At 31.7% G+C, this 16,903-nt stretch overlaps 1 protein-coding gene across 4 annotated transcripts in view; it reads right to left on the bottom strand.

Annotated features, from left to right (window-relative positions):
• Positions 1 to 4,192: 4,192 nt before the first annotated feature.
• Positions 4,193 to 16,903, bottom strand: part of LOC107667848 (receptor-type tyrosine-protein phosphatase epsilon-like) — an 85,962-nt gene continuing 73,251 nt past the window's right edge. For 3 of the 4 annotated variants that reach the window (XM_016459574.1, XM_016459583.1, XM_016459596.1), the window contains 11 exons: positions 13,759 to 13,878; positions 13,421 to 13,584; positions 10,278 to 10,413; positions 9,984 to 10,133; positions 9,809 to 9,902; positions 9,467 to 9,543; positions 7,903 to 8,037; positions 7,684 to 7,809; positions 7,386 to 7,537; positions 6,072 to 6,207; positions 4,193 to 5,083 (listed from right to left, as the gene is read on the bottom strand). In XM_016459574.1, coding sequence (XP_016315060.1) covers positions 5,009 to 5,083; positions 6,072 to 6,207; positions 7,386 to 7,537; positions 7,684 to 7,809; positions 7,903 to 8,037; positions 9,467 to 9,543; positions 9,809 to 9,902; positions 9,984 to 10,133; positions 10,278 to 10,413; positions 13,421 to 13,584; positions 13,759 to 13,878 — 1,365 coding nt within the window. In that variant the 3' untranslated portion in view covers positions 4,193 to 5,008. The remainder of the gene's footprint in view (positions 5,084 to 6,071; positions 6,208 to 7,385; positions 7,538 to 7,683; positions 7,810 to 7,902; positions 8,038 to 9,466; positions 9,544 to 9,808; positions 9,903 to 9,983; positions 10,134 to 10,277; positions 10,414 to 13,420; positions 13,585 to 13,758; positions 13,879 to 16,903) is intronic. The other variant, XM_016459589.1, reaches the window with a different exon arrangement.

The raw sequence follows: 16,903 nt of genomic DNA, 5'->3' as shown, positions 1-16,903 counted from the left end.
GCACATTAGAGCCAGAACTTCACAGAGAGAGGAGGAAAAGACGCACATGCACGCGTGCATGAATGATAGGGATCTGCAGATGTTAAAAACCAACTAATCGCGTGGATCGTCTGAATGACTAGTCACCTGTATAATTATGCACGTTTAGGACATTGTACCCGACACAGATCAAGTGCGTAAACACAAAGTGTGGGATTTTTATTTCAATAATGTCACAAAATCTAACAATAAGTTACATGCTGAAGCAAAACACTGTCGACTAGTTACCAAACCTCTACAACAAGTTGCTTCTCTAAAACAGAGATGCCCAAACCAGGGCCCTTGATGACCTATGATTTGGCCCAACATTGCAGTATCGCAAGTGGGGGGAAAAAGCATGTCATGGCATTTTTGTTTTTGCATTAGCCTAACATGTGAAAGACAAAAATGTATTTGATTTAAACTATTTTTAAAAGAATATTTACATTTTTCCTTAATTATTGAAAAAAACACTTAGTCATTTTAATATAATATAGTTGGACATAATGCAACATTACTTGTGACCCACGGCCCTCAATCGAGTTTGATTTTTGGCCCTTCAAACTGAAAAGTTTGCTCTTAAATGAAAACCATTGGTCATTTACCAAATGCTTTTATCCATTGCATTCTAGGTACACATTTGATCAGTTCTTGCTTTCGCTAGGAAATAAACCCATGACCTTTGCATAGCTAGTACCATGATGCACAGCTTGAGCTATAGGAAGGATAAATACAACAACACAGATTAAAACTAAATAAAGTCAATATTTATCCAGACTCATCTCTAAAGCACGCTCTCATGTTGAATATGGCATATTGTGCTTTTCTACATACTGTCATGCTCCAAAGAGGACAAAAAGTATCAGCAAAACTTGTGCCGATTCATGCAAAACTTTGCATTAATTCATGCACTATATTTCCAAGTCCTCAAAAGCCAAAAAACAGGCTTCAGAGAGGATGCAGAATGTAGCACACAAATCATATGAACTACTTTAACTGTATTTTGTGCTTCTGTTTGTCCTTTTTTTGGAGCTCAACGGCCCTACTTCTCTTTCACATTGGAAAATAATAGCAAAGTAACTCCTTATGTGTTCAACAACATGTGTTCAAGAAAATATAAGGGTTTGGAACGACATGAAGAAGAGTAAAAAATGGTGACAGAAGTTCATTTTGGTCTGCGCAGTTTGGTCTAAAAATCATAGTGAAATTGATTAGTGATATGACAAATAGAGAGTATTGAAAGCATGCATTCGTTTTTATTTGTATATTTTACATTTTAATTTTAGTTCAAATTTTAGTAATTTTGTTGTGTTTTTGTCATTTTTATTTATCATGACTGATATTTGTTTTATTTATTTATTAGTTGTTTTGGTACATCAAGTTCAATTAAATGAAAACCAGAAATGTTGCCTTCTGTTTTTTTTATATTTTATTTTGGTTAACATTTATTGTATTTCAAGTACCAAAAATGTTTTTATGATTTTAATTAACTATAATAACCCTAGGTTTTTACATACATCTGTAATTTGTATTACATAAATAAATACAGAATGATTACATTTGTTCACTTTTCCTTTCTTACAATAAAGTCATGCAAATTGCATGTATTGTATTGATTTAAAATTTTGTTTGTTGATTGTTTTGTCTCAAATGGGAATAAAGGGTTTTGCACGAGCCAACTAGTTCAATATCCTAACATTTTTGAGAGTACAAATTATAACAAGCTTGTCAGGAAACACCACTGCATGCACCTAGACACAATATATATGCATAATCACACACACATGAACAATGAATCCTTTGTTCATTCCAGGCGTAAACTCCAGACTACCTGGCTCTGTTAGCAAATTAAATCGGCTCTCATCTGAAGAGATGGCTTCATTTGTTTTTAACTGCATTTGAACACAGTGAGTGTGAAGCGCGGTCCCATACGTGAGGCGTGCTGGCAGAGATCGGCCCCTAATGCCCAGCTCTATTAGGGCACAGGCTCTCTGCTGGGCTTTTGGTGGAAACTAATCCACATTTTCATTCTAACCTCCTGTAGTTTCTTATTCTTTTGTATGAAATTAGAATTTATTAAAGCACGTTGGACAAAGGCATGCTGAGAAAAGTAAAGAGCCAAAGTTGGTATATTTTTAGCCGGATTGGAAGTGAAGAGCACACGGCCCTGGAGGGACCCAAGCCAGGGGCGATTCTAGGATTTTAATTTTAGGGGGGCTCAGCCCCCAGTGAGGGTATAATAATAGCAATAGCCTAATAATATATATATAAAGATAAAAAATGTTTGATTAATAGGGGTCGTATACTAAACTTATTGCAGTATTCCACTGCATTGCATAGATAGGTATAACATTTGAGTACTGAATAAGCCAAATTCAAGTCTTCATGATCTCACACACACAACCCGTTTACTGTACAAACCGTAAACTGTTTACTGTTTGCATTTCTAGTACAACCCTCTTTTCTTAGCTCAAGTATGCAAACCTCTTTGCCACATAAACTGGAATATGTATTATATTGAAAGTTACATTTTCAAATGATCGTTGTATAAAGTATGCATGAACGCAGTATGGTGAACGCAGTGAAAACTTAGGCTACAGTAGATGGGGAAACGACTATTACTCCCCCATGATATTTTGCACACTGGATTTATGACAAAGAACTGCACAGATGCAGATAACTAAACTGACATGTAGGCCTACACTTTTACCCAACGACCTCAAAACAAACATGAAGCATGACTTGAACTCACCAGAAACGCCTCAAGATGTCAGTTTCATGACATTCTGTTGCACGTGAAGATGCTGTACAAGATTTCAGTACAATAAAACTCTGATAAACTATTTCAGTTCAACATTATCTTCCAGAGAGAAGCCATTTCTACGAGGAACGACTAGGCCTCAATCTCCAGCGGATTAGTAAACATAACAGTGACATCTACTGACGAATGTTTTCTCATTTTTGTCACCAATCTTGGCCATATTTGGTATATCTTGGCCATATACTTGGCCTGTATTTACATTTTTTTTTTTTATTCCGTATATGTTTCTGTGTAACATTATATTATTCATAAAACAGGGCTGTACATATAAGGTATTTTAATTTATATTTTTAATTAATAATTATAATTAATCATTAAAATGTATAGAAAAATAAAAAATACTTATAAGATAAATAATAAAAAAGCATGATATGCACAACTCATAGGCTTCAGTAGACCCTGTTTTCATGTAAAAAAAAAAAAAAAAAAACTATCAAACATGTCCACTAGATGGCAGTAGCTGTTGGTTTATTGCTGAAAAGTTTGTTATTTGGTTGACTTCTTGGCTCTTCTCAAAACCTTTGAATTTTTTGTTTGTTTGTTTAATAAAATGTTTATTTTATTTTTATCAATAAAGGTTTAAGCAGCTTTTTTAAATGATATTGATAAAAATGAAATAAACATTTTATTAAACAAACAAACAAAAAATTCAAAGGTTTTGAGAAGAGCCAAGAAGTCAACCAAATAACATCCATTTTTTAATTTTAGAAAAATGTGATTTATTTATTTTACCATTTTTAATATTTTAAATAATCGTTTTATTATTATTTTATATATTATTGTTTGTCATTATTTTATTGTTATTATTAGTTAAAACATTATTAAAAGCATAGTTAAAAGCATAACACGTCATTGTCATTTAAATTATACACTTATTTTAAAATATTATCATTGACTTACTGACTTTGAACCTTTATTCGGTCATTTTTATTTATTCATACGCATTTGTACATTTTATAGTTTTACTTTCTTATGATTAGCGTTTTTAAAAACCTAATTAAACCTTTATTTAGCCATTTGCATTACAAGTGTATTTTCAATATTTTATTTATTTTAAATACATTTGATTGAACCATTTTTAATATTAATTTTATTTTTTATTTAAATAAATAGTTTTTAATTATCCTATTTTATTATTATTTTATCATTTTTATATTGTGATTATTAGGCAGTTAAAAGCATATTAACCCTTTTTTGTTGACTTTTATTTGGTTATTTTTCTTCATTTATATGCATTTTTACTTTATTATTAAACATTATCAACATTTATGAGCCTTTTGTAAACCTGATTAAACCTTTATGTATCCAATAAATCCAACAAAAAATAAGACACAGGACAACGATGGGATTTCATAATGCATTTGTTCATTTATTTGTAAATCCTTGGCCTTCTGCAAGGCAACCTGTGCAGTTCTTCTCCGCATCATTCTCAGGGAAACAGAGGCGGGACGTTTAAGGTCAAAGGTCATCAGTCTCATACAGTTGCTGTTTCTGTGCAAGATCTCGTCTAATAGAAATTCTTGCTGATGTTACACCATGTAAATGTGTTTGTTTGTGCCTTTCTTACGAACAATACTTTAGCCGTATCCTGTCAAACCTAAATAATCTCACTCGCTTTATGTATATTTGCTGCTTTGAAACCAAAACAAAAAGTCAAAAATGTTCACATTTGCAATGGCTGATGAGCACAATGTTAAAGACAGGAACAAAACAACTTTTTTGACACAATGATATCTTTCATAAATTGCAAGACAATAACTCTGAATAAATAAAATGGCATGGAACATTCACATACATGGTTTATTTGGCAGGACGTCCTGTTTGCGACAGTGCATAAATACAAACCACCTACAGCTTTACAAATTCTACATGAGTCGCTTAATAAAAAATACAAATAATTAGTTGAACAAATAAACACTATTTTACAATGACAACAGAAGTCCAACTGGAATGATCCGTCATGAGAAAGACCAACATAAAATAACCCATTTAAATATGTTAATAAAACTTTAGTAGCCTTAGTATATTACAGATAGATGTGGTCTTTTAGTAACACCGAGGAGAAGTGCATAGCAAAATAGAGCGTAATTATCTTCCAGTCGCGGTGTAAAATCCTGATCGACTGACGTGTAAAAAAGCATCAAACTCAAACATTTAAGGCAGATTAGATCATTTGAAATTGGCATAGTCTGAGAAAATGTCCACAAAGTCCTGTACCACTCTGTAGCAGAAATCATACTGTTCCTGCAGACAGAAAGAAAGAACAATATTAATACGAATCATTTTAGAAGAATGCATACTTCACGTAGAGGTCAAGTTATTGTGAACTATTTAGAATGATTTATTACCACTTACAGAAATGTACCACTTGTCAAATATGATAGTTATGATTATTGTTGTAAATCTTTTTCAATCTTTTAATATGAATAATATTAATTTAATCAATTAGCAATTGATATTGTTATTTAATTTATATTGCTTGGTTCATAATAAAAATAAATAAATAAAATACGTTAAAATTCGAAATTCATTTGAAATTTACATTCAAATGAGTATTTTAATCATTGTTGATATATTAATAATATTAATTTAAACAATATTACTAATCAATGTATACTAATAATGTGTATTATTATTATTATTATTTGAACAATTTTATATCACTTGTATTAAATCATATAAAAATTCATGAATTAATTCAAATTAAATTATTTATGAAACTGACAATAAAATTATTTTGATTTAATAAGGGTTATAATATTAATCATATTAATTTAATCTGTGTTACTAATTAATTTATACTAATCATTTATATTATTACTTGTTTTAAATCATAATAACATTAAAATTAAAATTAAATGAACATGGAATTTTTCATATTTAATCATAGATTTAATGTTATTCATATGAATTTAATAAATATAATTAATTAATTTATACTAATAATTTAGATCATTATTATTTAAAGAATTTCTATTACTTGATATTACTTATGTTACCTATATGATAAATTCATTTGTTAATAATTAATCAATAAATTAAGCTGCCTATTAAGACTAAGTTGCGTTCAAAATCCTTGGGATGAAAGAGGACAACTACAACAGCAAGTTACCAGTTTTATTGCAGTATTCTGGCAGAAACGACTGATTACCGTGATTCATTTTTGATGATCGTGATGAATTGTGTATGTAAATGTGTAATGGATATGAAGTGTCTGAAGGTTTGCACTGACCACTGTCTGCACCATGTGTGGCCGCTGCATTCGTAAACTCTTCACAGTCTGAAACACATCCAGCAAACCCTCGGCTTTCACTCGCTCCAGAATATTACTGAGAGCGATAAACGTACCGGTCCGACCCGCTCCGGCACTGCAGAGCACACAAAAACATCCCACAGAGAGAGAACACAAGAACATCAGTTTCATAAAGTTTTCCAATTCAATGCAAATGTTAAAAAAAAACAAAACAATAATAATAATAATAAAATGCACATTAAAGGTTAAAGAGTTAACTAAGTGTCAGGATTATAGTAGTTAAAATAACTATATTTTGAATTAAAAAATAACAGCTAATTGAAATGAAATAAAATACATATATAAAAACGTTCTATTTCAGCTAGCTGACAAGGCAAAATTACTTATTTTAATCTAGTTTAACTTGACAGCCAAAACTAAAATAAAAATGTATATAAAAATGAGTGCTGTCAAACGATTAATCGCGATTAATCGCATTAAAAAATACACGTTTTTGTTTGCATAATATGTGCGTGTACTGTGTATATTTATTATGTATATATAAATACACACACATGCAGTATATATTTTGAAAATATTTACATGTATTTACATGACTATATATTCATATAATTCATATTATAAATAAATATATTTCATATATAAACATATTTTTTTGAAATATATACATGCATGTGTGTGTATTTATATATACAGTACATAATACATATACACAGAACACATACATATATTATGTAAACAAAAACTTTTATTTTGGATGCGATTAATCGTTTGACAGCACTAATAAAAATGTACTAAAGATGTCAAATACGCGACAAAAAAAATTAATAAAAACTTTCTCAAATTTAAACTTACAATGAAAATGGAATATACTGGAAAACAAGTAATCACAATATTAATAAAAACGATGACAGTAAAACTATAAAGATACTAAAATATACTTAAATAGGATAAAAAGGGAAAAAGTCTTTGGCATTGATTTCTTCATTGCTAAAAATGATTAATAAAGTACGTTTCATTCTGAAAACGTTTTATTGTTGTGGTAAGGTCTGGATTCATCTTTATTAATTATAATCAGTACAATTCTACTTAGTCTAGAGCATGGTGTGTTTCACAACACAACTTCAAGGAGTTTGTGAATTGCAGAAATGCTAATAATAATTTGAACAGTCAAATTATTTAATTATCCGAATTTAAAATCACAGGGGTACTTCAAGTAAATATTTTAGGTCAAAGGGCTTCAGCTGATCAAAATGTTTTGGGAATCTGTGGTCTATAGTAGGACTTGATTACCTGCAGTGCACGGCGATGGGGTGGTTGCCCGACTGCTGCTGCTGTTTCTGCACCGCTGCGATGATGTCGATCATCCCTTTACCCTCGGCTGGGATCCCGATCTCTGGCCAGCCGTGGAAATGAAAGTGCCGAACCAAACGTGTCTGCTTCTCCTGTCAGGAACACACACAAACACACCAACATGCATTACAATTCAGCCATCCGGCCTCCACATATCAACTCCAAAAATGGAGTTTGAATGCAGAATGCAAATATTATAAAAAATGCCGATGCAAATCAGCTCATAATGCGCACTCACCGGGCCGTATGTGAGCAGCAGATCTCTGAGACTGAACGTGTCACACAGCGTGTCTCCTTTCATCTCCACCGTGAAGTCTCCGTAAGTCACCGAGTCCTCAGTAGGCCAGTACTGAAAACACTTGTCCTGCAACGCACACACACACACTCCAAATGACAAAGCTTCCAGGATTTGCTTTGGAAAGACATGTGAGAGTGGATTTGTAACGTGTGTGTGTACCTGATCTCTTTCCTGCAGTTCTGTCAGCATCACGATTGAGTGACACTTCCATTCCCAAACCATCCTCCAGAAATCATCCACCGTGTGCACCAGAGGACCCTGTGTGGCGATGAAATAGTCCTTCTGCCGGTACCCCTGCAAAACACGAGCACATGAAGATAATATGAGCACTGCAGACCAATACAAACTGGCTTTGGAGTGTAAATAAAACAGTAACGTGCCAGTTTATTAGGAACTGCAACATAACAAATTGATCAAAAGTGACAGTAAAGACATTTATAACATTACAAAAGATCAATGCTGTTCTTTTGAACTTTCTATACATCAAAGAATCCTGAAAAAAAATGTATTGCAGTTTCCACAAAAATATTCGGCAGCATAAATATTTTCATCATAATAATCAAATATGTTTCTTGAGCAGCAAATCAGCATATTAGAATGATTTCTGAAGGATCATGTGACACTGAAGACTGGAGTAATGATGCTGAAAATTCAGCTTTACATCACAGGAATAAATTAAATAGTAAAATATATTGAAATAGAAAATTGCTATTTTAATTTAAATATTATTCCAGAATATTACTGTTTTTACTGAATTTTTGGTCAAATGAATGCAGTGATGAGCATAAAAGACTTCTTTTAAAAACAAACACATTTTTGAATAGTAATGTAAATAATTCAATTCAATTCATGACACATTCTTCCAACTTTTACCCTTTGTGGAAGTTTTACCATATACAGTGGGTACGGAAAGTATTCAGACCCCCTTAAATTTTTCACTCTTTGCTATATTGCAGCCATTTGCTAAAATCATTTAAGTTAATTTTTTTTCCTCATTAATGTAAACACAGCACCCCATATTGACAGAAAAAAACAGAATTGTTGACATTTTTGCAGATTTATTAAAAAAGAAAAACTGAAATATCACATGGTCCTAAGTATTCAGACCCTTTGCTCAGTATTTAGTAGAAGCACCCTTTTGATCTAATACAGCCATGAGTCTTTTTGGGAAAGATGCAACAAGTTTTTCACACCTGGATTTGGGGATCCTCTGCCATTCCAATATAACAAATATAACAAAGAGTGAAAAATTTAAGGGGGTCTGAATACTTTCCGTACCCACTGTATATAGATACATATACAGGGCCATCCTTATTTTATTTATTTTATTATTATATTTTTTTATATAACAGATTGTCACTATTATGGAAAAATAGCTAAATAATTCCACTGTCATAAGGACACAAATATTACATTTTAAGAAAAATAATGAAAATGCAGGTTCATGGTTGGTAAGAAATATTTATGGTTGGCGAAAACTGGCAAAAAGCTAATTTCGGACCCAGTCATAGAGTAACCCAACCACACACAAGAAAATATTCTGAATTTTTTAAATGATAAAAACAAAAAAAACAAAAAAAAAAAATCAAACTGACCTCATTTACTTAAAACATCCCTGGTCTTATTTAAAAAAAAAAATAATAATAATTTTCATTTTCATAATATTTGTATTACAACCCTCCCCTGTAACTTGAAAAGAGTCATGAAAAAATGAAAAACTCACATCAATGAAAGATGCGTTGATATAATCGGTGAACTCCTGCCCTCTCTTCATCGAAAGGATGACTCGGTTAAAATCATCTGAACAAATGAATGAGAAAAGACAAAACTTGACCTCTAGCAAAGCCTCTGGTGTTTTGAACTGCCTGTCTCACGATTACAACTGAAGTCACAAGCAGAACAGGAAAAGGAAGAGAGATTTCGGATTAACTTCCTCGTAAACAAACCCAGCAGCACAGCAGCATACATTTTAGATGGAAGGAAGAGATTAAATATGTTTTACAGCCACTTTTAGGTTTGTTTGTAGGGTTTTGATCTTCACAAGCACAGATGATCTTAAACTCACATGGAATAATCTGAAGGACTCTGTTCTTCTTCATGTTGGCAGGCAGGTTGCCCGTCCTCATGTTTTCCTTCATTATACGCATGTTTGTCAGTTTCTGCAAAGCCAGCATTAAAAATGCTTTAATAATCTGTCAAAACCAGATCAGTAAACAATTGCACACCACTAATATCCTCACCTTAAACTCTTCCTCCAGGCCCACGCGGTCCAGCGGCGCACTGGTGTTGTGAAGTTTATCCAGGTGACCCTCCAGGGAAGAAACGTCCAGCTCCGTGTCTCCGTACAGGAAGTACTCCAGCAGAGCCTGATAGATGAAGGAGTACTGCAACTACAACACAAACCAGACTTTCAGTACAGCGTTAAACATGTATGACTTCTAGGTACTACTTCTGTCACCTGTTCTTTCTATAATAACAAGGTACAGTAGATAAAAATGAAAATCATGCAAAAGCCAATGACATGCTCTACTCACATCCGTCTGAATGAGCTGCGATCTCTGCTCACGTATTCGTGACACAAAGCCGAAGACGTCCACCTTCTTTTCTGCGTACATCATGTCAATCATGCCATCGATGACGATGAACGTTCCTGTCCTGCCCACGCCAGCACTGACGGACACACAGCACAGACATAAATAATTATTCACAACATAAACAATATGACAACATGATATAATTTACTTTACTGCTCTTGCTGTGAATGATTTATCAATGCAGTTTTTTTCCAAAAATAAGATTTTTTCAACCCTTCTTTTGGAAACAATTATCATACAGAGACCACTTTTTCACAATATAAATCAATGATCTTGATATATAAAAATCTTTTTTTTTTCTAGTATAATCTTTTTATTTTATATTATTTTTAGAAATAGATTTTATATTATATTTAGACAACCATTTTTCTTTCTTTCTTTCTTTCTTTTATGCTCACTTTAAAATTATAATTAAATTTCACATTAAAATTATTAAATAATTTAAAATTAATATCAATATAAAAAAATGAATGGTCTACTCCTGAAAACAAAATCATTAAAGTTAATCGTTAAAGTTAATACAGAGACCTTGATGGATAAAAATAATTTTATTTGCAGAATATTTTATAGATATTTTTATATATCATTATATTTAGAAATACAAATACTATACTCAGACTATGTTTAATTGTTTATTTATTTATGTATTTATTTACCATTTTTTAATACTATAAATCAATGACCTTGATGGTCATTGATTTATGTTTGAAAAAAAATCTAGTAGAATATTTTTATATGTTTATATTTTATAATATAATTAGAAATGTAAATATAAATATTATTATATTATATTATGTTATATGTTATTTACCACTTTTCACAATATAAATCAATGATCTTGATGGATAAACATCAATCATTTTTCTAATAGAATTTTTTGAATTTTCTCTTTTTGTTTTATATTATATTTAAAAAAATATAAGTATTATACTATATATAGACCATTTATTTATTTAGCATTTTATGTTGAAAATTATTATAGCCATTTTTTCTCCAATCCTGAGAATTAAATTATTAAACATGCACAAATACATTATGGGTTGTAATTTAATTCAAACTAAAAATGAATCTTTAACTGTTACTGTCACTGTAACAATTGAAACACTAATTGTTATGTGTTAAATGTTTTTGTGACATTAACACCATGAAACAGATTTCATAAAGTGTTTACTTCAAATAAATTCACAATAATTGCAAGTGAGGAATATTCGCACACTCAGGAATATATCTACACACAAACAATAACAAACACTCTCAATTATCTGTCACACAAACATTTTCATCTTTTGACCACTAGAGGACATAAGTGATCAACTGAATGAACGAACAAACCCTCAATAGGGCTTTTGACAGGAACTGACGTGTCTGGTATTGCTGCTGACGCTGTGTTTGGTTGTTCAGGACACAGAAAGAGGGCAGACGGTCAACACTAAACATCAATCATTTAGAATTTTTTGAATTTTCTCTTTTTGTTTTATATTATATTTAAAAAAATATAAGTATTATACTATATATAGACCATTTATTTATTTAGCATTTTATGTTGAAAATTATTATAGCCATTTTTTCTCCAATCCTGAGAATTAAATTATTAAACATGCACAAATACATTATGGGTTGTAATTTAATTCAAACTAAAAATGAATCTTTAACTGTTACTGTCACTGTAACAATTGAAACACTAATTGTTATGTGTTAAATGTTTTTGTGACATTAACACCATGAAACAGATTTCATAAAGTGTTTACTTCAAATAAATTCACAATAATTGCAAGTGAGGAATATTCGCACACTCAGGAATATATCTACACACAAACAATAACAAACACTCTCAATTATCTGTCACACAAACATTTTCATCTTTTGACCACTAGAGGACATAAGTGATCAACTGAATGAACGAACAAACCCTCAATAGGGCTTTTGACAGGAACTGACGTGTCTGGTATTGCTGCTGACGCTGTGTTTGGTTGTTCAGGACACAGAAAGAGGGCAGACGGTCAACACTGATGACAGAGGACAGACCGGCCATTGTGTCACCAACACAGCCACTGAATCAGCTGCGAGAAAAGACCTTCATTCACCTAATTCAAATCACATGCTAATCGTTCTGAATAATGTATATCATTGTCGGATAAAATCAATTATGCATGCGTGACAGACTGACGTAAAAGGGTCGCGAGGTCTCAAAAAGAATTACTGTGGATGGAAGTTATGTAAAATATGTCCTTTTTACTGAAGTTTAATTTCAAATGTGCACTTTCATTCTGCAAGTTACTGTTACTTTGTGAAAGTAAAACGTTTGATCAGGAAGTTTGGGCTCTTGATAAAGATTCAATGTCAAATGTTAGGAGAAAAAAAATATTTTAATGAGATACAGCCAAAAATCAGAGTCCATTTATGCACTGAAGTTTAATACTTATTGTGATGGTTTCGTTTCAAATATTAAATATTAATAATAACTTATACATATATTATAAATTATATATTATTCTATAACGTCTCAATAATTCTATAATCTTTTTCTGCAGCTAATTGCTTTAATATAGTACAAATACATTACAATAATATTGTTTTTTAATTATGTTAACACTGAATTCAATTAACAATGACTTTTAATTGAACATTATCATAACAGCTAATAAAAGTCAATGTCAAATCTCGCAAAGAAGCTGTACAGCACTAGTATTAGTAATAGTCCTATATTAATATTAGTAATATTAATAATAGTAGTATAATTAGGCCAATGATTACATTGACTTTTAATTGAACATTATATAGTATCATAACATAGCTGATAAAAAGTCAATGCCAAATCTTGAAAAGGTGTTAGTTTTATATGTATATATATGTAGAAGAAATAGTTTTGAACTACAGTTTTGAGTTAATCATTATAAAATAGAGAACAAGACACATCACGTGCATCTTCGCAAGATCTCACAGACCAAAACATGTCACACTTCACATTTAAATGATTCACACCAGACGTGTCGCTCTCCACAGCTCCAGATCTCGCCTGATATTCTGGTCACAGTCTAGTACAGTATGTTAAGAGTACGGCGGTCACGTCATACACTACCCACCTGCAGTGCACCACGATGGGCCCGGCGTACGACGGGTTCACCTGCTTCACCTTCTTCAGGAACTTCAGCATGCCGATGGGCGAGAAGGGAACGCCGAAGTCAGGCCAGCTGGTGAAGTGAAGCTGCGTGACCAGACGAGGCGTTTTGGTGCCGTCGCTGGCCTGCTGCAGTGGACACAGAGACGGGTGAGAGTGTGCATGGTGACACAGGAAACAACACACATATACATGCACTTGAGCAAAGCAGACTGTTGAGAAGCCACAAACACAGAATTAACAGAGAAGCATACACATATAACAGCAGCAGACATTACATCTCTAGCTTGTGTTCAGACTTACATATTGTACACAGAATTTGCGTATGGAGTAGTCCACCAGAACTGTAAAGTCTTCCACAGCAACACGAACGTTACCGTACGTCCAGCATCCCTGATCAGGCCAATACTGATAACACTTATCCTACAGAGAAAAACACACCACATTTATACGACTAGTTACCATTAGTTCAGTTTAGATCTCACTTCTTTTTTTTTCTTTTTTTTATAATTTTCTTAAAATGAATATATAAATACAAATGAAGCTAATAAAATTGCAAATTGCACTGAAAAAATTTAGCTGCTAATAGTTAGCAATTTTTTGTTTATTTCTTACTTTCTTTTTTCATTGTATTCATATTAAAATATTTTTGTTTCTTATTTGTATTGAATAAATGTAATTATAAATAATTATAATTTTTTATGATTTTTTTAAATATAAAAAATGGTCTTGTTTTATTTTTCATAAATAAATAAAAATTAAGCTAATAAAAATCCAGCCAACCTGCATTGATTTAGTAGCAAAATTATAGCTGCTAGTATAATTACCAGTATATTCATTTCTTTCTTTCTTTCTTTTGTAATTGTATTAATATTAAAACAAACATTTTTTGTACTTGTATTAAATAAATGTACTTAAAATATAGCTACCATTATATTAGTTTCATGCTTTCTTTTTTTAAATTTTATTACTATTAAAATAAATAATTTTATACATGTACACGAATGAATGAATGAATGAATGAATGAATGAATGCAGCTAACCTGCATTGCTTTGGTAGTAAAAAATATAGCTGTTAATATAGTTAGTATTATTTTATTTTATTTCCTATTTTATGTCTTTCTTTCTTTCACAGTTTTTTTATATTAAAATAAATGTTTTGTATTCGTAATAAATACATAAATACTTTTATGTATTTATACAAACTTTGGTAGCACAAATATAGCTGCTAATATAGTTACCATTATTATAGATAGATAGATAGATAGATAGATAGATAGATAGATAGATAATACTTTTCATACTAAATAAAATATAAATAATGCTGTATACATGTAAACGAATGAATGAATGAATGAATGAATGAATGAATGAATGAATGAATTAATTAATGAATGAATGCAGCTAACCTGCATTGCTTTGGTAGTAAAAAATATAGCTGTTAATATAGTTAGTATTATTTTATTTTATTTCCTATTTTATGTCTTTCTTTCTTTCACAGTTTTTTTATATTAAAATAAATGTTTTGTATTCGTAATAAATACATAAATACTTTTATGTATTTATACAAACTTTGGTAGCACAAATATAGCTGCTAATATAGTTACCATTATTATAGATAGATAGATAGATAGATAGATAGATAGATAGATAGATAGATAATACTTTTCATACTAAATAAAATATAAATAATGCTGTGGTGGTACAAATTTAGCTCGTAACATTGCTTTTCAAATACATAAATTATTACTATTGATTGATATTGACTTATTAATAAGTAAAATATTACTACAGTGAACATTACATATTGTTTAACATTTAGCATTCAAACGTGAAAATATCTGAAAAGACAATAAATAATAAACTATTGAATGTACACCAACTAATATAGCAATGTCTGTTAATGCTATTAATAAAAGTCATATAGTGTCACCCAAAATGTAAACAAAAGACAAGAAAACAGTGACATGAACGTCTTCTGCTAATCATTATAAAACAGAGAACACGACAAGGTCAAAACATTTCACTCTGTAGATAAACATAAGCACATTACATGTCAATCCTGTCGAGTAAACCAGTCCAACACTGCCACTGAGCAGCTGTAAGTGCATTAGAGGAGTAAAGGTGGCTTCTAAGACACCATGATGCTAATCTGAGCTCTTAAAAACAGTCTGTCTGTCAATCAGCATTATCCAGCCCGAGAGCGCAGGATAAATCTCTCTTAATGAGAGTTTGCCGACTAATTAGGTTAAAGCCAGAGAGAGCTTTATCAGCCATTATGAAAATCATCGATTCCATGCCCAACCCAAAGCTGATTTTAATCTCCTCTCCGTTCTGTGTCTTATTGATTCGTCTTTCTAGAGACACTCACAGCCGTGATGGAGAGGAGAGACAGAGGAGTCCTGTGACATCTGAACATCAGAGACGATCGAAACGGAGACACTTGTGGCTTATTACTGAATCGGGTTTATAGAAAGGCACTGAAGTGAAATCAAATATAATTTACTGGCTCTGTAGCGATTTTATTTGCATACCGATGCTTTTTTAAACTATATGGAATAAGTATGAAGGCTGTGGAAAAATTTAATAAATTTTAAAATTATAATTTAAATTAAAATTATACATTTTTCATTTAAAATTATAATTTAAAAAATATTTTAAAGGGGTCATATGATACAATTTCAATTTGTCCTTTCTCTTTGGAGTGTTACAAGCTCTTGGTGCATAAAGAAGATCTGTTAAGTTGCAAAGACTAAAGTTTCAAATCCAAAGAGATATTCTTTATAAAATGTAAGAGTCAGCCACACCTACCTAAAACAGCTTGTTCTAACACGCCCCCACATATCTACGTCACTATGTGGGAAGATTTGCATAGCGCCGCCCAAATGTTCACGCAAAGAAAGAAGGCGTAACTTTTATTCTCGCTGTAGTAAACACTAGAAAGAGGACACGACTAGAAATCAGTGGTTAAGTTGTATTTACAACACTGTTCCAGAACAGTTCAACCCAAATATTCAGATGTGTGCAGCACATTTTATAGAGGACTGTTTCCTGATCCTGGTAGAGTAGACTACAATGCCGGCTGTTCTGACTCACAGACTGTAAGTACGTTTTCATATTTAAAGGATTTGCCACTGATGATTCAAACGCGAGTTTTGAGCAGTGTAGAGTAGCGCTTGTTGTTTGTCATTTCTCTGATCACAAATGCAGACATGGTTTTATGTTTACGCGGCGCGATGCAATGCGTAAAAAGACAGTACAAGTCATTATAATCAGTAATTATGTCCCCACTGGATGCAACGAAAGCTTAGTTTATAATGGGTTTTAATGTTTTTGTCTTGTCGCTCTGGCTGGACACGGCATCAACAGTATGGTGAGGGGCGTAACATTTCCGTCACACGCTTGAGGTATTCGGCCAATCACAACACACTGGATAGCTGGCCAATCA

The sequence above is a fragment of the Sinocyclocheilus anshuiensis genome, unplaced genomic scaffold, assembly GCF_001515605.1.
Source record: "Sinocyclocheilus anshuiensis isolate Anshui unplaced genomic scaffold, SAMN03320099.WGS_v1.1 scaffold493, whole genome shotgun sequence".
In the NCBI taxonomy this organism is placed as follows: Eukaryota; Metazoa; Chordata; class Actinopteri; order Cypriniformes; family Cyprinidae; genus Sinocyclocheilus; species Sinocyclocheilus anshuiensis.
This window is presented reverse-complemented; position numbering and strand designations above follow the sequence as displayed.